The 21,570-nt window shown below is 41.0% G+C and overlaps 1 protein-coding gene across 2 annotated transcripts; it reads left to right on the top strand.

Annotated features, from left to right (window-relative positions):
• The first annotated feature begins 1,341 nt into the window (after positions 1–1,341).
• Positions 1,342–20,452, top strand: LOC110977870 (interleukin-1 receptor accessory protein-like 1-B). 2 transcript variants are annotated; one of them, XM_022232382.2, is made up of 8 exons: positions 1,342–1,507; positions 4,340–4,511; positions 12,380–12,658; positions 13,874–14,153; positions 14,731–14,876; positions 15,846–16,010; positions 17,072–17,209; positions 17,637–20,452. In XM_022232382.2, exons 2-8 carry the CDS (start codon positions 4,391–4,393, stop codon positions 18,248–18,250), a joined length of 1,743 nt encoding a protein of 580 aa, XP_022088074.2. In that variant the 5' UTR covers positions 1,342–1,507; positions 4,340–4,390; the 3' UTR covers positions 18,251–20,452. The 2 variants fall into 2 exon arrangements, with proteins under 2 accessions (XP_022088074.2, XP_022088075.2); XM_022232383.2 differs by lacking the exon at positions 1,342–1,507 and adding an exon at positions 1,536–1,582.
• Positions 20,453–21,570: the final 1,118 nt, after the last annotated feature.

Raw genomic sequence — 21,570 nt, 5'->3', positions numbered from 1 at the left:
ATGGGGGCGTGGCCCCCACCTAAATCCACCCTTGTCTAAACAGCGACTTGCCCTTTTATGTACTAACTTGCATATTAATTTTTAATAGATCAGACTGATATTGTGACCGAAACAAGTTTTATCATTAAGATACTTTTGATCCGTCTTTAAGAGTTTATTTACTGTGATTGTGATCACATTTAAATATTGAAACATGGCATACTAAGTGTTAAGTTGGTGTTGTGGTTATTATTGTGTGCCAGGTGAAATTTTTTTAATCGTGAAATCTAAATCTCGTTTTCGTTGTTACGGAGTTCTCTGATGATTAATTCCGGGATTTCATTGTGATGCTGGGGCTGACGTCACGCACGTCATTCATACGAGCCTGTTTCTGTCTGGTCAGGCTTTTCTGCGCCGTGGAAGTGGTGGAATCAGAAAGGAACATTGATGACGCGAGTAGGCTTTGCGTCTTTTTTCGCTCTGTCGAGATTACTTTGTCTTGTGACAGAATGAAACCAGGCAGCTTTTAATCGGAATCCTCTATTATTTCACTTATGTTTCCGTTTGAGTTTGAGCCCCGTTCTCAATTTTGATACTCTTGATTACAAAACAAAGTGTCGTATGAAATTAAGAGTTGTAAAATCTGGTCTCTCTTACGTTATTACATACTCTGTCCTTGAGGACTGGACTAGTGCTCGCTCTGATCATGGAGCTGACAGTATGTCAGACAGTTCCGCGCTCCGATTTAGCGCAATGAGTCTGTGTCTAATCAGCGAAACTTGTTCACCGCCCTCGCGACGCACACAGGTTGGTCCCGTTGTGGCCTGACCTTCCAATAACTAGTAACGTATAAAGAAATCAATCGATTCCTTATCTTGCGTGCATGTCGCACTTGTTTTTCTTGCTTCCACAGGTATTAAAAATACCCAAAAATAAACAACTGAAAGGAACAACCATAGTGGGTTTATGTGCAAAACAAAACAGATATTAATGCGCGAAATTATTTTATTGGAGGGCGCTTTTCCCTCATCCATTGAAAGCACAGCAGTGGGTTTTGTAGAAGTCTGCTCCTATCCTGTACATGGTCGTGACGAAATGTTGGACTTAAACATTGACACAATAGGAGGTGTTCGCAATTAGATTAGAACTTCACTGATCCCGACCACTTGACCAGTGCATCAGAGGGAATAAGAACATTTTACCATTACAATCAAGAACAATTGATGAGTATAAAATATAGCTCAATAATGACTTACTGCAGCCAACTGGTGAAGATTTTATTTGTGCGTGACACTTCCGGCACTACCTAATAATAAAATGGAGTGTTCCGTCCAGGAAGTAGCGTACCGTGCCCCAATTCTGCGTAAGATGTGATACTATGTGTACTTTGGAAGGCGAAGAATTGGCTAGAAAACTGCACCGGGTACTTGAAATTTGGATTAGACATTCGTAGCTTTATGGACCGCGAATTGCTGGAAATGTCCCATAAGCATGTAAAGTTGGTTGTGAACAACAATCGGCATGAAAGGTAAGTTGTTTTCGATGTGGGGGGGGATGATGGTGACTGATCGTCATTACGAAGAGTAAGACAGCATACGCACAGGTATGATGTAGGCCTAACTGCTGGAATGCGGTACATGTGCGCAGTCCATTGGACGAGGAGTTGTGGCAGGATTTTGTAAAGACAAGGAGTATTGCACCATTTTGACGATTTGTTATTATGTTGTAGCGACTGTCACCTCTTGAATATTGTTGTGTGGTGCAGGAAACAATGTTCCTGCTGCCAGGAATAGGAAATAGATGTTACTATTGCATAATAACACCTAGTATAAGGCATCGGGAAATATATCTAACAGATTGTTTAAATTAGTCGGGAAAAAAGTGGTTTGAGACAATGTTAGGGTGCTCACACGTAAAGAGTTCCACATCTGGACATCACTTGACACCCTGCGCACAAACCTTGTGAGGCTGGGCTGAAAAGTGTTTTTCAAAGAGAAGGCCTCGCATTTTCCCTGCTAAATTTGACTTTGTATTGTAGCAGATGATCTGGCTCTCTGATGGTTGATACATGTACAGTATCTGCAGGGAAAAGTTGACGTGATGTCCTTTTACATGTATAGCATTCATACCAAACACACAACTTACTGGCTTACTTACTATCAAGAGTCTTAGTCAGATGTGTGTCTTTATCCTAAATTTGCCTAAATCTACTTTTATTCCTTGACCGATTTAAGGCCCATTTAGAGCCAAAAGGGGGGAGGATTTGGGGTATGGAACTTGGAAGCCAGCAGGAAATGGTGCATTCTTATCAAAGACACTGTCTGGTTAATGAATCTGTCATGCCTGTGGGTTGAGCTGACACGCATCATGATACGTTGTATTTAAATATGCCTAAAACATTATCTTCATTTGTAAAATTAATTTAAACATCACAAAACAGCAATAGCATTTGATGGGTTCAGTTTGCAAGAAAAATAGGAACATCATTTTGTTTATACTTCATGGTGTTTGTGGAGACGAAAGGGATACACAGTGCATACATGTACATGTAAGGGGTAGGTGCCATAAATGGAAGTGTGTAACCATTGTACACATGGAAATTGAACAATAAAGCGTAGGTATACTAATCATGTCAGTCAAGTTCAGTGATCCAAAACTCGCAACTTTTATTATAATTACTATTTAGTTATTTATTTCTTCATAAAAAAACTTATATATAACACAAATAATACAATCACATGTAGTGTAAGACTCACAAATAGATAAAGAAAGAAGTGGGCACACAATAAGTAGTTGGGAAATGAATTGATAAAAATGTGGAGAAGGCAAGGCTGGGGAAGAAAACATTCTTATAAACCAAAAAGTTCAACCTGCCTGTAAATTTACAAGTAAAACAGTAAAAAATTACGAGTTGAAGCCGAAGGTGTGGAAACAGAGAGACAAGCAGATATTCAATGAACCGAATGGACAAAAGACAAAGACAGAGTGACGGCACTACAGACAGACAAAAACCAAGAAAGTGAACGAACAGAGCAAGGAATCAGACAGACTAACAACAAAACGGAAGATTTCCTCCACCTCAGTTTTATTCAAGAAGACTAATTGGTGGACTTTCTAAAACATGAAAGTTAAGTTGACGCCTGGCCCCGTTTGCTTATAACAGCTGGACAGAATAATACGCAACTTGACTTGCACTTGAACAAAGAGACTTGCCTTGTGCTTAGATCAAATGACTCGTGACTTGACTTTGTCCCTGCAAAGAAAAGACTTGCTTCAGAATGCTGCCGTATGTGGTAGATGTTAGACTTTTCTGGATATGTGTTGAAACAGCAGAACTGTGAAGTGTAAAACAGTTTAGTGAAATGTTGTTGACTCATTCATGTGGTACAGTTGTAAGACAAGTCTCAACTTCCTTGTGTCAAGTCGTGTGCAGTAATATTTTAATAGGCAATTTAAACTTGCATTGAAGTAGTTGTAAGTTTACACGGCAGTTTCGTGCCCGAGCCGGTTTTACTTCCCCAATGTGTCTTTACGGCCGTTGAAAGAGTAGTTTATTTATAGGTGTCACGGAAGAATTACAACTGTTTTGAACAGAAGGAAATAATTCGGGACTAATTTTTTTTCTTTGTGGATTTGGATGGTTTTCCTCGAGCGGAATTAATAAAAACATGTCCTAAGTGCATTAGTCAGTATTCATTTGCTGCGAGGACTGCGTGCGTGCATTTTGTTGAACTTCAGTGTCGGTAATTATAGGGTACAGGTAAAAAGCTGATTTCCCAAAGGCAGTTGTGCATAACCTGACAGCACGGCTAGATTGCATTTGGCGATTGACCGCAACGCACGTAGTGGAACAGGTTAATCATGATCTCGGTTACATTTAGGCCAGTTTCACAAAGTGGATCGTTAAATCAATATTCTCATAAACTTGAGTGCTTTTTGAGATAATGAGTTCACGTCAAACTGAGTGAAACTATTAAATTATTATTGGAGTGTTCAAATCGAGCAATATATCGGGATACAGGAGAACCAGTTATTCAGACTGGTAGACGTATGAGTGTTGTCTGTCATCCACTCACATTATATGAACAAGGTTTTATGGGAACCATTAGTGGCACATCACTCATTTGGAGTATCCTGCTCAGGAGAGGAGAGCATTGAGGCAGAGATCAGAGGTTAGAGAATTGTATCCACCTGTCACGGTATTATGCGATGGTAGCCTGAAGCAGGCTAGCAAGTGTAATGGTACCGCACTGACATTAATATTTCTCTTTACTCTGCAACTATTCCTGCATGCCAACTCTGTTTCTTAATGCAGTGGTGCTGTGATTTTGTAACAGTCACACATCTGACCTTCTTGCAGGGAGGAGCCCCTTGTTGTACGGTGAATTGTGAGGCTCGTCAGTGTCAACCCATGGCTGTGACCCGGATAAGGCGGCTGGTCACTCTTACCACACTTGTCACCGCACTTGCCACGGTATTGGTCACTCCTCCTGTGAGGGGGTTTGCCGTCTGCCAGCAACACAGCCAAACAGGTAATGGACTTCACATAATGTGAATCACTAATCTTATCACTAAGTTGTGCAAATTCCATTTGTAAATTTGAGCAGAAGAATTGACCTTTGAAGAAACCTGAAACAAAGTCTCAAGGCCATTTTGAATGAATTAACTGAACAGAAGTTAGGTTGAAATGCTCCGAAGTTAAAAAAAGAAATGGTTTCAAAGTACTGGAAATTCACAAACATCTGGTGTAACTTAATAAATTGATGTTCTCACTTGCTTAAGTACAGTGTAGGAATCTGTCTAATTCACCCTGCTGCGATAAGTCTTCTTGGTTTTGAACATGCACTGTTATTGACCAGGGTTAACTGTGGACTTTGTATCCCATTTGAAGGACGTGACCCACAGGGTTGGTAACCAAAGGGGAGTCTTCCATGTCATAAGTTAGTAGGTATTTATCTCAGTAAGTAACAGATCCAGCCAGTTATTTGGTACACCATTTGGTCTGTGTACTGGTGTCAGTCAGTGTAGCATGTATGTATGGTACTTTGGTGTGCTGAATATTCTCCCTTGAGTAAATTGTCTGGTTCAAGCACAATTCAAATGATTTTTGACACTGGGCAGTGGCTCCCAGGCAACTGAGCTATTATTCATGACTTGCTTGTTGGTCCTTTTTTCAACTCGACTCATGAGTCAAAAAGTTGGAGGAAAGGGGAGTCAAATGCGGTGCTGGAACTTACAGGTACGCATACCTGTGCACATTTGAACTTGACTTGTACTTTACCCTTGTTGTTCAGTTAAGTAGTTTCGTGTCCGTGCAGACAGCTGCAATTGATTTTTCAGTTTTGAAGAGGGCCAGTTTTCTATTTTTAGAAAATCTAGAGTGTGCCATCCCAACAGAGAATGGTGTGAGGATATTTATCCGTGTAATCACATGTGTCATGCTGTGGGTGTCAGCTGAAGGAAAAAAAAAGTCACATGTACACATATTTTTGGTCGAAGTATTTCGATAAAGAATTTTTCTTGGACACGTTTTTTTTCCTCTAGTTTAGAAAAAATTAAGGGAAATTCCAGGTTTGGGTCTGCTTTCAGTTTCCAGTGGAAAAAGTGAGTCTGTAAGCAAGGATTCCTCCTGTAAAAAGACTTATTTGCCCAAAAAAGGAGTGCTGTGTACTCTGTCAAAGGAGTCCAAGGCAACACCTACACTAAATTATAGACCAGTAAGCAAGGACAACGAACCCCGTGAAATGTTACCGATTGTGATTTCTTGCGGAAGTTCCTACTTCAGAAAATACACAATGGTGCGTCGCAACATACAGCCTTAGCTTGTTCAGTGATGCATATGTCCATTTATGTTCAAGGTTGCAGTTGTGTATTCTGCATTTGCCCACAGTACTGTGAGTAGTGTGCTTTAAAAAATCTCTCTTCCAACATCCATTTTAATTGCCTTTCCATTCCAACCCTGATTTTGTATCCAGATGTTAAAAGGATGTCTTTAGTTATCTGGCATCTTGGTCTTCCAAACACCAGTAACATTGGTATGCTATGGTTTATCATTAGATCCCTTTAATACTGTGCCATCTGCATCAATACCTTTTTTGTCAACCATATTTGTGTGAGTTACGTGCACACCTTTGATAAATAGTGGTGTTGCTGGGTGTGATGGGTGGTCGTATGGTCAGGCATTTTGCTTGAGTGCACAGCACCAATGGTTGGGTCAGTGCGTAAGCAAACTTTTCAGTCCAGTTTTATTCTAGCCTGTGAAATAGGGAAGGGCTGCATAGCACTGTGATCAGAATAATGACCAGAATATAATATCAAATCAGTGTTCTGAAATATGTGATTGCCGAGCTTTCGGTAACTGAGTACCTTCTTCAGGGCAAGCAGATTCAGTTACTCAGTTACCAAAAGCTCGGTAATCACATATTTTAGAGCACTGATTTGATATTATATTCTTGTCTTTATTCTAGCCTGTGTTGTGTTCCTGGACATTTTGTTTACCACACAAGTCACCGTTCACCGTGAGTCACCAGCTGCGAATGTGGTACTGGCATTGAGTAAGGTTTAAGGAAATTATCGTTGGAGAGGTTGCAAGGGGAAATGTTGAGAATAGGTGACATGATTAGTTCCTGCTCATTGCCGAAATGTCTTCAATAGCCATATCCTGGTGGATTCAAATTGCAGTAAACAACAGAAACTGATCTAAAACCAAAACCAACGTGGGAAAAAGTGTATACTCACCAGTGCACCCATACGAATAGTAACACTTCAGACTGGGATTCTGAAATGAGAGCTTCCTCATCATGCTCGTTCTGTGGCTTTTTAAAGTAAACATCAATTCAGCAGGTTCAGCTGGCTCACTCAACCTATTGATTGTCCACTTGGTCATATAGTTATGATCTTGAAGTATTGGGACCTGTTGGAATACCAACTCTAATTGATAGGCCACCTTGCTAATGTAAAATTGAAAAGTAAATAAATAAATAAATAAATAATACAAAAAAAGGAAGCTTGGAAGTGACATTAGAATGGGCGAATGAGAATTGTGATATCAGTGTAAAAATTCTGTGACGTGGATTTCTAACGCTTACTCACAAGGGTATACATGAAAGGTGACCAAGGCACAATAGCTGTGAATTATCAGAGAACAGAAAGTGTAAAGGTTAAAGTTGTATTGTCCTTGCAAAGTACGGGTTCTTACATGTGTGGTAGTGGTACACAGGACATGTATGGTTACGTGCCTATTATCGGTGGCTCGTTGTCAGGAAGGACGTTTGTCAAGTACTTCATCCTGGGAAAGAGGGTGGTTTCAGGGAGAAAGAACTGTGGGATTATGAAAGCAGGACAAGGGCTTTAGTTCATTGTACAGGCTGACCCATTCAATAGTCAGTAGTAAATTAAGTAAACGTGTGGTTTAATGGGGTCTCCGGAGAGAAGGGCACACTGGTGGTATGTTAGGGACCCAAGGATTCATGTCTGTTTAGAATTGCTGTGTTGGAGAGACGCGAATCGTGGTAAATTGTTGGTTTTGCCTTGGTTTCAGTCTTACAGGTCTGGATCTGTTCGGAAAAAAAATAGACATATTTTGCATTTCCGTGTGCCTGCATTTTTTTACAGTTTGTCTTTTCAATCTCAGAAGTTACACTTGCAATATTTCTGTGCACGCACACAGACTTGCGTGTATCTTGTGAATAAATGGCAAAGCTGTCAGTCGTGGATGATCCCTTTCTTGCCTCGCTTGTTTTCTTGCTTTGGATGCCTGCACGATTGATCTGGACGGGGCAGCAATGTGCTTATCTATCAAAACTTGTGGGAGGTCTGCCGGGAGCCCGATAACATTCCTGGGTGCTGTTGTTAGCCAAGTTATCTGAATTTGAAAATAGCCAGCATGAGACTCAGGAGACTGCACTTGACAGATGCTGGGAAGCCAACATGGTCTAACATGAAAATGCACTGTGAGTGAGATGGGAGACGGGATTTGGCTGGATTGAGGACCACTCTAACACAGGGCCTATAGTGCATTGCAATTGAAACTCAACCCTGGGAAAATGAGGGGGGGGAATTGTGAAAAGAATTCACATTCCCATTCGCAGGCGAATTTCCCACTTCTGAAAAAAAAAGCTGTGAAAATTTTTCTCACCTGTGAAAATCTTTCCCACTTGCGAACAATTTTCCCACTTGTGAACAAAAGTGTGAACATTTTTCCAAATGGTGTAAAACGATGTGAAAAGTTCTCTCTCGTGAAATAAGTTGTGAATTTCCTTTTTTACAGAGGGGAGGAAAGTGTGAAACATTTTCCCACTGGAGGGAAAATTTTTCACAATTTGTGAAATGCATATTCATTTTTCCCGAAAGGAAGAAGTGTGAAATGCTTTTCCCTTTTGAGGTTAACTTTCATTTGCATTGTACTCTACATGTGACACAGTACTTGATGGCCCTAGAAGGTTTGAGTGCAAGGAAGTGACAGAGTGGTTAGTTTAGACGGCTTCAGGAAGGTTCCAAGCCAAAAATGCTGGAGGTGTTGGGATCGCAAATTGGCTAAGGAAAGAAATGAAAAGGCTTATTCGAATACCCAGTTAGGAGGCTGTTTGTCTTGTGTTAACACGCTTGAGAGGCTAGTGGTTCATGCCTTTGTTGGTCTTAATTCAAGAAATATGAGTTTGAGTTGTAATAAAACTACTTAGATCAGGTTTTGCATTTTGTGTTACCACTGCAAAATTTGAATCTCCAAAAAACACCACAGCAAAGCGGAGAACGCTAACTACACTTTCATGCTTCAGTTCTTGAAAATAGTGGTGAGCAAACTACAGTTTTGTTGGTCCTTGATCACCAATTAACAGTAATTGTTTGGTGAAAGGACTGAAAAGATAATAAACTGGGAAAAGTGTTAAATGTCAACAACAATAAGGCAATGGAAATGTGGCCTCCTTCTCCAGTGGAGTGTGGTGTTCCTAGGGTACACTACGTGTTGTTCAGGCACCATTCATAGCTTAGCATAAAACATTAAGTAAACTCTATTCAGTATCAAGTTTCTCCTAAAATAATATCTGAACTCTTTCAAAGTTAAGCCAAATTAGTTAAATGTATACCTCACTGCTAAAATGGTGATTTAAACCTCCTTGGAGGGTGCGTTTAGTGCTAAACTAGAACAATTTAAAATTTTGTATAATGTCTGAACAGTTTTAGCTAAAAGCCTGTTCCGATTTAGCCGGTGCAGTTGACTCAGAATAATGTGATATGTTTCTGTGGTATGCTTTTGTTGCTAAACAAGCGTGGTAGTGAACCATGCTACATTATAGAAATGCCAGATGAAAAAGGTTATTGACGACTTTGTGTTGGACTTTTTAAAAAAATGTTGTCTGAGCAAACAGCTGTTTTTGACGTTCCGACGGACCTTTTGTGGTGAGCAACCAGTTTAACTCTGTTTCAGTTAGAATACTGTCTGAACATAGCCATAATGCGCAAGGAGCTGTATTGGGTGCTGCATTGATGCTGCTGAATCCAAGGCCATCTTGCTAATATAACAGCAATATCATTAAAAAGAGGTTAAATTCATAATATATGTGAATATTTGCCTTACACTTGTGTACAGTGTAGGTGGAGTTTCTATCAACCTGGAGCAGATGATTTGGCATCCAACTTTCTGTCTGTAAGGTTTGGAAGAAATGCAAACAGGTGGATCTTCAACTGTTTCTACCTCCGTGCTTTGACCAGCACTCAATCTAAGTGAATTCTGCAAAGTACAGACCCAAAACCTACAGTACAGTAAATATTAAATGACCTATACTAAGAATGAGTGACTCATTGGATTGAAAGGAAGTTCCACATTGTCAAACAGTTTATATCAGGTCTTCTAAACCACCCGATGTGTGTTCCAGCTGCATGGCTTGTGGGTTCTTTACCCTTGACAGTGTGAGGTCAGGTACAGGCCAGGGATACAGAGGTGATTCCCACCCAACACAGTACTCAAACACACTTCCCCTGTACTTTTACCGTGTCAGTTTTGGCAGTGTTTTGTCTACTAGCATTGCACTTGTTCAATTTCATGAACAGAAAATTTAAGGAGGAGAAACAACCTACCTCTCCGCCGTCCGAATTTCCTCGGATATTTTTGCGTCACAGTTTTTTTTTTGGTGCTGAGCCCAGTGAATTTTTCATGTTCAAATCTTGAAGCCATTTTGGCATCATTTTCATGAATATCAGAAAATGCCGTTTTCTCACAGTCCGTCAAAAAAGTCAACAGGTAGGACATGAAAGAGTGAACCTGTGCATGAGCCAACACAAGTGAGAGTACTAGTAAATGACTACAATAACAAAGTCTCTAGTTGGATCATTGAATCAACCTGTCACAAACTTGAATGGTTTTAAGACCAAGTTTACCAAGTTTCAGAGAGATTGGCCTGGCTGGGAGAATGAAGTGTTTCATTTCAATTTTATTTTCCTGCTGTTAAGGAACATTAAATTATTCTATTGAATGTGCCTGTACCTTGCACAAGTCTGAGAAAAGTTCTCTCTAACTCTTCGTCAATTCCGCTGGGGAACTTTAAAGTACTTGAAGAAAGAAGATACCATCGAGCTTAACCGATCAGTCGGCCCGTCTTGCATATTAATGAACGAGGGTGGATTGGTGTATATGCTAGTAGCAAAGGCTGTCTAGTGATATAAGTGATATCAGGAGATGCGATGATTTACACTTGTTCACTGGTGCGTGAAGCCGGGATATGGATTGCGCATCAAGGGAAATTACTTGCTTTTAATATATTCAATTTAATATGTTATGGAATCGTGCATGGATATGATTTCTGCCTTGGTATGGGCTGTGTTTGACAGATCATGTCATCAAAGTATTTGGTTCCTTCTACCATGATTGAAAATTGCTCTTACAGTGCATTTTTTAGTAGATGTCCAACAGAGTGGAAAAGTTTGGCATCAATTTATGTCAGGGTGCCTCAGAGAAATGTCTGGTCGATCTTCTAATGATGATCAGAGCACGTACATGTACTGTTCAAAACATGGAGTTGAAATAGGGGGTTCTAATGACTTCTCAGAAGCCACAATTATAAAAGAAATTTACCTCTATGGTGTTATCACAAACTTTCCAGACTTTGCTCAGGGAAATGTCTTCGAATGTCAGGCCTACATGCAGTTGCTTTGTGGAATCATCTTGTCAAAGCAAAACAATTAACCAAATGAAGTCCATCCACCTCGACAGAAGACTCTATTTTAGTCTGCGGAGTGTTGAGTGATGTAATTGGGCTGAATGTAACATGTTGCAGGAGGTCTTATAGTTCTTGCTTTTTGCTGAGGAGTGAAGCACAAGTTGTTCCTTAGACGGTTCCATTTTGAAGAGGTCTGCAATTTGAGTTTGTCATGCTCAGAGTTGCAACCACCCTTTATTCAGCGTACGTGCATTCACACTACATTCTGTGGATGTATTTTTGATGAATAATATTCGGTGATACACGGTACATGCAGAGTCCATTAAATGACATGTTTGGACTCCCATTTAGTTTCACATGCTTACATTGGCTTGTGTCCTTTATCAACGTTATCAATAATCTCAAAGGAACTGAAGGAGTAAATCTTACCAACCGCTTTTTTTTGGTACAAACTGCAAGAATAGTTTTCATTTTGCAATAACATGTATTGTTGGAGACCAGGCATTCACTTTCAATTGGAAAGCTATGAAAATGTAAGTTCTTTACAAGCATGTTTGCCATCAACAAGGTTTGTGTTTTGTATTGTGGTTTGGTGGTTTGATACAAATAGTATTGTAAGCATATTTTTAAGACACATCTCTTGCTGGTTCTTTCTCCTGGTTGGCTGAAATGTAGTACAGTTACATGTACAGTCACCAATCCATTTGCAGTAGCATGAGCTTGACTTGTGCCAGGACATGGCCATACTCAAAATGTGTGACTTGTTACAGCGCCCTCACACGATGAGAACAGTAAACAACTCAAAAAATTGAATCTAGGGAGACTAAAGAGTTCCTTTAATAGCCCCTTGAATAAAAACAGTTCATTTACTTGTATAAAAACCCTTTAAAAAATCACTTTCTTGTTGCACATTTTGGACAGAGATGTTACACAACTCCTGTGGTTCGGCATAATTCTATCGCTAGTGCACATCTATGCCTCCCTGGAGCCTGTGACCAGGAAGGAACAGGGTCCTATAAACAGGACCCTCCTCTGGCTGCTCACCATCCCAACGGGTGCATGCAGGTGCTCTAGTGGCCTCCTTGCTGATGGTCCAATATGTGTGCATTGTGCCTATGTGTATGCTTACGAAGTGATGTGAAATAAGTAAGAAAGGTTGACAAAAACTCCTCCATTTAGCACTGCTTTATATAAACCACCCCATTTTTACCAATGAAAGTTTGACAATGATTCTTTATACACAGATAAGAGAAGATTACATTTTGACGGAGGTGACTTTAAAGTTGTGGGTTACCAGCAAGAGCGCACAGAGGTCAACTGCGGGGCGCACGACTTTTGCAACGTCAGTTGGACAAAGGGTGGCCAGCCTGTGCGGACAACTGACAATATCCAACTTATCGATCGGAACCAGAAGTTGCAGTTCAAGGAGCTGAGCTACGGGGATGGGGGCATTTACGTTTGTGAGGCATCAGATGGCAGGACCTCCATCAGACGGACTTTCACGTTGTATGTCACATGTCGGGGTATGTTCAGACGTGTGATCACGATTTTTTTGGGGGGAGGGGACAAGTGGGGGGAGGATGTCTTAATAACACTTTTGTGTTCTTTGCGCTTCCAAATTTCCATGATATTTTGGCTGGTATGTGGCCATTCTCAGCAAATCTGACATAAGTAATCCATTGAGCATTCCTTTCACCAATGTCTTTGCTTTAGGAGAGACTAGGTTTACTCAAAGCAGTATTAAGCATGTTGATGGAAGGTAGCATTTGATACAAAAAAGTGATTTTCTTACGCAGGAAACATTTCTTTGCTCTAAAACGGGTGAATCCTTGCAGCCATGAGTAGTTTGTGACAGGTTTTTGTCATACATGCCATACATTGCAAACCCCTTCAACGACCCTGCAATATAAAATGATCACAAAAAAGGGTGCCGAGTATTAGCAGTGGAATTTCATCCATGTACACGTACGCTGTGCACACACTCGCTCAGTCCCAATGCTGGCTCTCTGAGTACATTGTACTTCAGTTATTACCCCCCGTCCTCTGTGTAGCTGTGACCTTTATTCACCGAGCTTATTTTTCTCTCCTGTGACATACTTTGTGGCATACAGATAACAGAAAGGTTCACATCATGGCATGCCAGTACTTTTGTTCTGGAGAAACATTGGTTTATCAATGGCATCTAAGGACTTTGGTTGGGAATTGTAGTGGGACTGTTGTATTCAGCCTGGGTTGAAGTTACTTATGTGGTGCACCTATCTGCACTGTTTAAATAGATTGCCCGGGTTTGGTATGGGATTGTCCCCCCCATGTCCAATCTGCGTCTAATTGGCACATAGCCATAAACCTGAGACGTCAGTTGTTGACTTAACACTTTTTTTCCCAACTCGGCCTGTTTTCATGTGCCCAAATAAGGGGTTGATATCACCAGAGATTGTTTCTCGTGCCACCGCATAGCAGTCCTGTTGCTGAATCCTGGTTAGACTGGAAACCTGCCCTATTTGTTGGACTGGTGGTGCCTTTGAAGCGTCTCGAATGGCATTGTCCACTGTGGACATTCTCTGGTTTCCTCGCAGTTTAAATTAGCCTTGCCACCAAAGTTCTTCCCAACACTGGCAGATTTTGCAGATTCAGGGAGTAGTCGCATTTAACTGCATTTGGAAAAAGTACCAAAATTGTAGCCCGTAGCCTTCAGCTCAAGATTCCTGTTTTTCTTTCATGCAACATTTTCCTCCCAGATTGCATAAGCAAGTTTGAGCCCATCAATCTCCACCACCAGCGCTGCCTGAATGCCAGCGCCAACATCGGAGGGGTTGTCACATTCACTTGCGAGTTCCACATCGGGTCGCTGGACTGCCCCTCAGTTTCCGGAAGCCCCAACTTTGGGAGTTGGTTGAAGGTCAACAAGTCAGCTGCCGAGGATGACTTGCTGCACAGATACCTGAGGCTGAATGAGATACCTGGTTCCACTGCATTTAACGTCACGGAATATCGACTGGAGAAACTGGTTGAAAATGGGTGAGCTGTCTTTCCGATGAAATGTCTGTCCACGTAACAGTACCAGTCACAGAACAAAAGTGATGGCCATGCTGTGGTTCGTAGTGCGTGCTCAGTGCTGTTTCATCGTTACCCCTGCTCCGAAGGCTTGTGAAGCATTTCTGAGAGCTGTTTCATTGGAAATATTGCTTAGTAAGAAATATTGCTCGTAGGAAATACTGTTAACTGAGAACTATGTAGATATGGTACAAGTTACACTGTAAGTGATGTTTTGCTTATTGGCACATTTTTGCTGATTAAATATTTTCTGTGCTCAACCAATTAGTTTTTTTAACAGCTTTCTGTAAATTAATTAGCATAATTGCTTTTGTGTGAGTTACAGAGCTTATCCACTTCCTTGAATCGAGGAGAACACCTGGAGTAGTATTCTCTTGTGCTTGAATGACTAAAACTGATACGAAACACTGAGAATTTTCTTTTCCAGACCTGGTTTGTTTAAAACAATGTAAAAATACCTAACAAAATGGCCAAGTTTACTGAAAGTTTTTTTCTATTAGCCCAGTTTGTTTTCACTCATTTTTCTCTCTCTGAATTTCAGGGCAGTGTGCAACTATTCCGACTGTCGCTACATCTTTGGTTTCAAACTGGAGGTCAAGAACATCTCGGAGAATGCCTTCGGGACATACGAGCTGTCCGTCCACAACTGCGGTTGGCAAAAAGCCACAGATGTGGAGTTGATGTATGGTAAGGGAGATCAGTCTGAGGAGCTCACTGGCAACCAGTCTCGAGCAAAGTCTCAATACTTACAAATCCTGTTCTATGGAAACTGGCTTTTCAGAAAGAGTCTTCAGTTCCAAATAAGAATAAGCATTTTTTATTTTATCAATCCCACGTTTATTTAGATCAGTACGTTCTCAAATTAACATAACCTTGAGTCGAGGCTCAAGCATGTGTAAACCTGTGCCCAACTGACTTGTTTAGAGTGTGTTTCAGGTAGAAAAAGCTTTGCGTTCCTAATTTGAAGAGACAGCAGAAGTTCCAAGCATTTCATGTTTGGGAACCCTCTTTAACTAAAGTCAGTTGTTTGGTTCAGCAGAAAATACACATCTGCTGATCATTGTATGGCTACTGTTTCCAAGTTCATGCTAGATGACCCTTGAAAGATTGTATGGAAGGAAACAAAATCATGGAGGCCAATTCACATGAGACAATTCTCTTGGGCAACTTATAAGGCAACCGAATTCTACCTGAGGAAACCTTGAGCAGAACTGAGTACACTTTCCCAACATTTGACAGATATTGCTTAGGAAATCTATCTCATGTTTAAACCTCTTGCCGTATTCTTCTCGGCGATTGCTTTGGGACCAGTTGCCTATACGTTGCCTCGTGTGTCACTGACCACAGATACTGCCTTGAACTATGGATTGGGATTCCCCTTCCTATCAGACTCTACATCTCAGTGAAATACCGATACCGAGGCTGAGTCTGCAGGCCAGCAATCTTGGCTACGGCTAGCAACCGCGCATGCACTATGGAAGCCACTTGCTCTCGGCTGCCTTCACCTCCCATAAACAAGTGCAAGCACTGCTAGCTGCAGCCAGAACTTTTGAACCCAGCCTCAGCCCACTTTTAGGTCCGGCTAGGGAGAATTTAATAGCAAACAGTGACAAGTCTTCAAGAGGAACCTTTGAATCTCCTTATTCTTTTTGTCAGCTCCACCCACTCACCAACCAGAAGTGCTTCCAGAGGACTGGCATCATCACTTGACCATCCCTTTAGTCTGCCTTGTTGTGATAACTGGTATTCTCCTGCTGGCCTGGCATCGGGTTAACACTGATGTCAAGTTGAAGTGGAAAGACTTTGCCGGCAAAAGGGATGGTAAGCAATTCTAGTTTCTTTCATCATTCGAGGAGCACATCATGAGAGTTCAGCTTTTGCTGTGGCAGGGTTGCCAAAGTGTGCCTTTGGACGTCGGACGGGATCCCGCTCCATGCATTCTTAACCCTTACTCTGTAGGTGTGAAGTTACACCTGTCAATCAGATGTTACACCTATCAGTCAGATATGCTAATGCCTTCCATGCAAAGGATTTTGGAGGATGCCACATTGAATCAGCACCGACTCTTAGTGGGGCAACTTTAAGGAAACTATTTGCATGTCAAAGTATTGGCTTGGCACACCTCGGAGTGTGTTGCTGACTTGTTTCTAAAGCAATAGGCAATTACAAAATGTGAATAACTGAAGGAATCTGGAAAGTGTGAGAGAGTAAAGGGTAAGCAACATTCTGCCAGAAAACGAGCTTGGGAATGAATTGCTTAGCATATTGATTTCATTTACTATGCAGTATGTGTTGGTCATCTAGTTTGCTGAGCACTGAAGAGATTTTGCTTAGCAGAAGTAGGTGACCACCTAAAATATCATGTGGTATATTGTGCGTGACCAGAAGAGGGTCCTATTCCCCAAGGCTGAAGGGAAATGGACCCTCTTCCAGTCTCTCACCGGTCTGAGAGGGGCATGGATGTGCATGAGTGACCTCATTGCAAGGCCATATGTGTTTTATGACACACCTCTGCCCAAAATGTAAATTAAAAGAGCTCTTTTTTGTTCAAACATTGACTCTTAAAAAAATTAACAAGCAATTCAACAATTACGAGAACGGTTTTTATGTTCCCTACTTTCAATATAATGTTACATGATATCCTGTTTAACAACTTCGTAAGTCTGGACCCTTCTGAAGTTGAATGGACATGGTGACATCTTACACAAGGCTACGACCTGTCATGCCGACCCACCGATTTTCCATTCAATGCCACCCTTTCAATTATCTCCCGCCCCACAAGGGGCCGTCCACACGTGTTAGCCCAGCATTGGACAACATCCACTCAAACCGTGACCATTCAAACCATTTCACCCGCTGGTGACTTCCTTTGGCTTTCACAGACTCCAAGTCCTATGATGTCTACCTGTCCTACGACTGGAGCTCCGAGCAGGACCAGAGCTTTGCCATCAGCCTAGCCAGACGCCTGGGGGAACTTGGCTACAAAGTACTGTGGGAGATCCACTGTTTGCCTGGTGGAGGTAGCTATGATTGAAACGTGCTTTCTTTTTTTCATTTCAGTGAAATGAACACTTTGGAAAATGAGTACAACTTGAGACCGAGTAAGAACTTGTTACATGTCGTAAAGATTTATAATCCATTTATTTATCACTGCCCCAGGAAGTTTACATTTGTTTTAAAGTGGTGTGTAGCTCAAGTGCATGTGACGTTGTTATTGAAAAACAGTGTATCATGCTGAGTTTTCAAGGCTGTTGAAAGGACATAATTGGTTCTCATCTTGCTTTCACGACATAAAGATTCCAAAGTGCTTTTTAAATTCTTTGCTTTCACAATTTTTAGTTGTACATGAAATTCAACCATTTATTTAAACATGATTTCTGCTTTTTTTTCTTTTTTTTTGTCTCAGGGGATGAATTACTTGAAATGATTTTTTTTTTTGGTAATCAGATACCGATGAAGACATTCTGCAAATGCTTGAGACGAGCTGCCGTTGTGTCATAATATTCAGCCCAGACTACCTGTCCTCCCGCCGCAACTTGGATGTCATCTTTGCCATGGACAACGCCAAGAATTACAAGCGAGAGATCATCCCCGTTGTCTACCGTGACATCTCAGGTGTGGCAGGGGAGGAGCAGAGTGCCCTTGTGAGGCAGATCCTGTCCCTGCCATGCCTGCGCTACGATCGGATCCCCTCGCCGCCACTGGGCAAAGTGCAGAAAGTGGTCCGCAGCCTGATGCACTCGCCGTACTCGGAGAAGTCGCTACACAAGGAGCTGCTGCTCCGACTGCCACCGAGAAGGCAGGCGCGGCCCCCAAGCCACGGGGCGTCCGACCTGGACCTCATCTCGGCTGAGGTCCCCCAGCACGTTTCGTCCAGGGAGAGCGTCAGCCAGTACCCATCGCCCCCCACTTGTGAACCCCCTCCCAGCACCGCCATCAGTAACGGCCAACTTTTTCCAGTCTGCGAAGAACCCAATGCAGGTGTACCCCCAGGCCCAGTGGGCTCAAAACTGTACCCAGACATCACAGGGTTGACCAACATGGAGCTGATTCCTTTCTGAGGCTCATTTGTCAGTGGTTTACAACGTCTGAAGAAGTCAGTTCAGTTCTTCAATCTAAGTCTGCCTTTTGTTCCAGAGGTCTCCTCTGAAATCAAGTTTTGCATATGATGTTGATTGAGAAACATTCTGTGGTGTCAGATGAGAGATTGGACCAGCATTGAAGCATCATTGGCATATCAAGTGATCTGCCAACATAAATGCCATGCAGGCTTGCGTATTCTCAGATGATAATAACTTATGCGTATTCATTGGAATGGAGGCAGACCGGTGCACACTTGCGATGTGTCAACCCTATTGGATGTGGCACGGCTTGAAAACCGCGCTCTCCTATCCATGCATTGAGTCTGTGTAGCGATAAGTCCCTGATCGTGCTGTGTATTCTCTCGTGAATGGGCATTTTAACATTATTTAAAAACTGTCCTGTGTTTAAAGTCTTGTACTGAGAAAATCTATGTGTACTTATTCTTTCAAGACTGGACCAGGAAAATGGACACTGATAGTGGCTGAATCAAAGGCGAGGGTACCTTTCAAGTCAACAAAGTCAAAACAAGCTTTAAAAATTATAAATTTTCAATAATTTTGTTCAAACATTCACTTAATGTTTTTCATAATCCCTCTAACCATGTTATGGTATGTGAGGGCAGTCATAAACAATCTCCTTATACAGAAATTGCCACGCGTGTGGTCACTGCATGAGTTGGCACACAGCCAGCTGGTGTTCCATCAAGCATTTTAAGACCAGCCACATGATTGGCTCTCAACCAGTAGGAATGGCCACACTAAGGTATTTTGAATGCTGGTTAATGTACACTAATGCTACATTTTGCCATTTAGTCATATCTCTTTAACACTGCTTTAGAAGGATCAAGGGAGAAAACTCTTTCTCTTGTAATTTGTGTGAAACTTTTTGTTTTTACAAATCGACGACTAAATTCATTCTTAATCTGATTGACAAAGAAAAGGTTTAGTGTTGGTAGCTTTTTGCAAATGCTGCAGTATTTACTAGGATTTGATCTTACCATCATTATCTGAAAATGGCCAAGTATATTAATTGCCTTTTCCCACTAAATCTTTACATACTACATGTATCATATTTTCACAATGTTTGGTATTTCTTAGGAACACCGTCACAAAACAACTTCAGTGCATCCAAACTGCTTGGTAGGTTTTGAAATGTTAGAAGTCAAAGCCAAAGGCATAAGATTGTTGGTACTTATTTTTTCTCAGTACTGTCATGCATTCCACCAATCCGTTTTCCCTGTATAGAGTAAGAATCATGCCTTAAAATACTCCGTGCATTGGCATCTTGAAATGCGACACTACCAGATGTCAGATATAGCAGTGACACTTTAAGCTTTTAACATGAAATTTAATGGCACTTTGGCTTAATTTAATTATGCCCCTGCAAACGTCATTTGCTTGAAACACTTAGGAATGTTTCTCACAGACTGTAGGTTTTGGCACAACATTTGGTAAATTGGAAGTTTTAGAAACTGAGTGTGTGTAGTTGATGTCTGAACAATATTTGTTTTAAATCTGTGATAGTGTTAATTATTGGACTACTTGAAAGTGGGAGTTACCTTGCTGAAATAGTACTTGTATTTTTGCTTCCTCGCCTTTTGTGGGGGAAATTCTGTTTTGCGCAATGAGATAATTTATTTGTGTATTGTGAAAATTCTGAAAGTCGTACATGTGCTAATTTCTTGAAGGAACCAGATTTTAATGCCATGCTTATTTTTAAATTGTTTTTATCAATGAAACATTTAAGTGATCAAGTTTTGTGAATTTGGCAAACCTTGTGGATTAAATGGAAAGAATTACAGAAGTATTTGATTTTTGTCATTCAGTCTTCGTGTGCATGAGCCTTTTTAAAATACGAGGTGCTTTTAAAAAATTAAATCCAACTGTGGTAATGGAAATTTGTTACTTCTCATTTGAATGTCTAATTTGGATGTCATCAGTACATATTTTTTGAAACTCAGATTCTAATGTATTGAAACTGCCAAGAGCACCACCCATTGGGATGAATCTTCCCAATTTCAACCTGGAATGTAGGGGAAATGAGAGTATTTATTTTTGAATTATCTCGTGGGGATGATTTTTAAGGTATTTTGTGACAAGTGCTGAAGTGATCGTTGCCTTTGTGTACTTAATAGTAAGCACTGAAAGGTAAGGGAATAAAGTTTTGAAGTCTGAAGTTGACATGGTTTGTAATTCTTCAATCTGTCTTTTGTAATTAATACTGGAGGTCAGTACGAGTCTCAGCTGAACTCTTGTGAAATGGTACAGAATCTTTTTGGTGGGTTGCAGAACTTTTCACAGTAGCTTGAAATTTCGAAGGAGGCACCCTGGAGGTGCGTACGTTTTTCAAAGGGGGCATTGAATTGAATTGAGGCTTGTATGTAGGTTGTGTACACTTCAAAATTTCCGAAGTGGAGGGGATGGATACCCGCTAGTTGCACCATGAACGGAAGACATGGCAAGTATTTTCTGCAAGTCCAGCGCAAGTCACAAGGCAAATAACTGGCATCTCAGTCCAAGTACGCTTCAAGTCATATATTTGTATGTCCAGCAGACAGGGTACCAGGCATCAATTTGAAAGTTGCATGTTTCAGACCATTGAATTTGATGCCCTTGAGTATACTTACACTTTGTTATTCAATTTTCATGTTTACTAGAACACTGTTTCAAGCAAGCACATGAGCAGCAATTCGTTCTTTGCAAGTTCAACTCTAGTCACACTAAGTCATAAAAAGCGACTCGAAGCATGAGACAGCAACTCTTATGAATGGGGCACACTAGATTGTCCTCAATCAGAAATTGAAGGTGCAAGAGATGCTTCCGGGGGGGGGATTGGACCTCATCTTATGCTGTGTTACTGACTGTAGAATACAGAAAAATATTGTAAATAGGTTGAAGGGGGCCATTCAACATCCACCACCATAAACGCACACACCCTGGCTTTACCCATGTGGAAATTAGGACTTTTTTCAAGATGGGAGTGAGTTTGTGTAAAGAAACATCAAATGTGAGATGAGAAGAAAGACAGGCTTTTGAAATAATCAATAAAATATCATTTATGTGTGTTTGCTTCCATTGCCCAATAGCTGATAAAATTTGTTAATCGCCTTTGCATATTATTGGGTGAAGTGGTGACTTAATAATGCAAACACATTGGTATGACTCAAAACAAGTTCCACATATCCAATGCCACGCCAAAAAGTTTTTGTGGCCATCCGAATAAAATATCTGTTTCGCATTGGAATATATTAATTACATTTAGGAGAAAAAAAGTTGCATTTTTTAAGTGAAAAATTTCT

Source organism: Acanthaster planci, linkage group LG14, assembly GCF_054643075.1.
Source record: "Acanthaster planci isolate LZ-2023a linkage group LG14, COTS_SCS, whole genome shotgun sequence".
Taxonomy (NCBI): Eukaryota; Metazoa; Echinodermata; class Asteroidea; order Valvatida; family Acanthasteridae; genus Acanthaster; species Acanthaster planci.
Note: the sequence above shows the minus strand (reverse complement) of the source record. Positions and strands in the feature narration are given on the sequence as shown.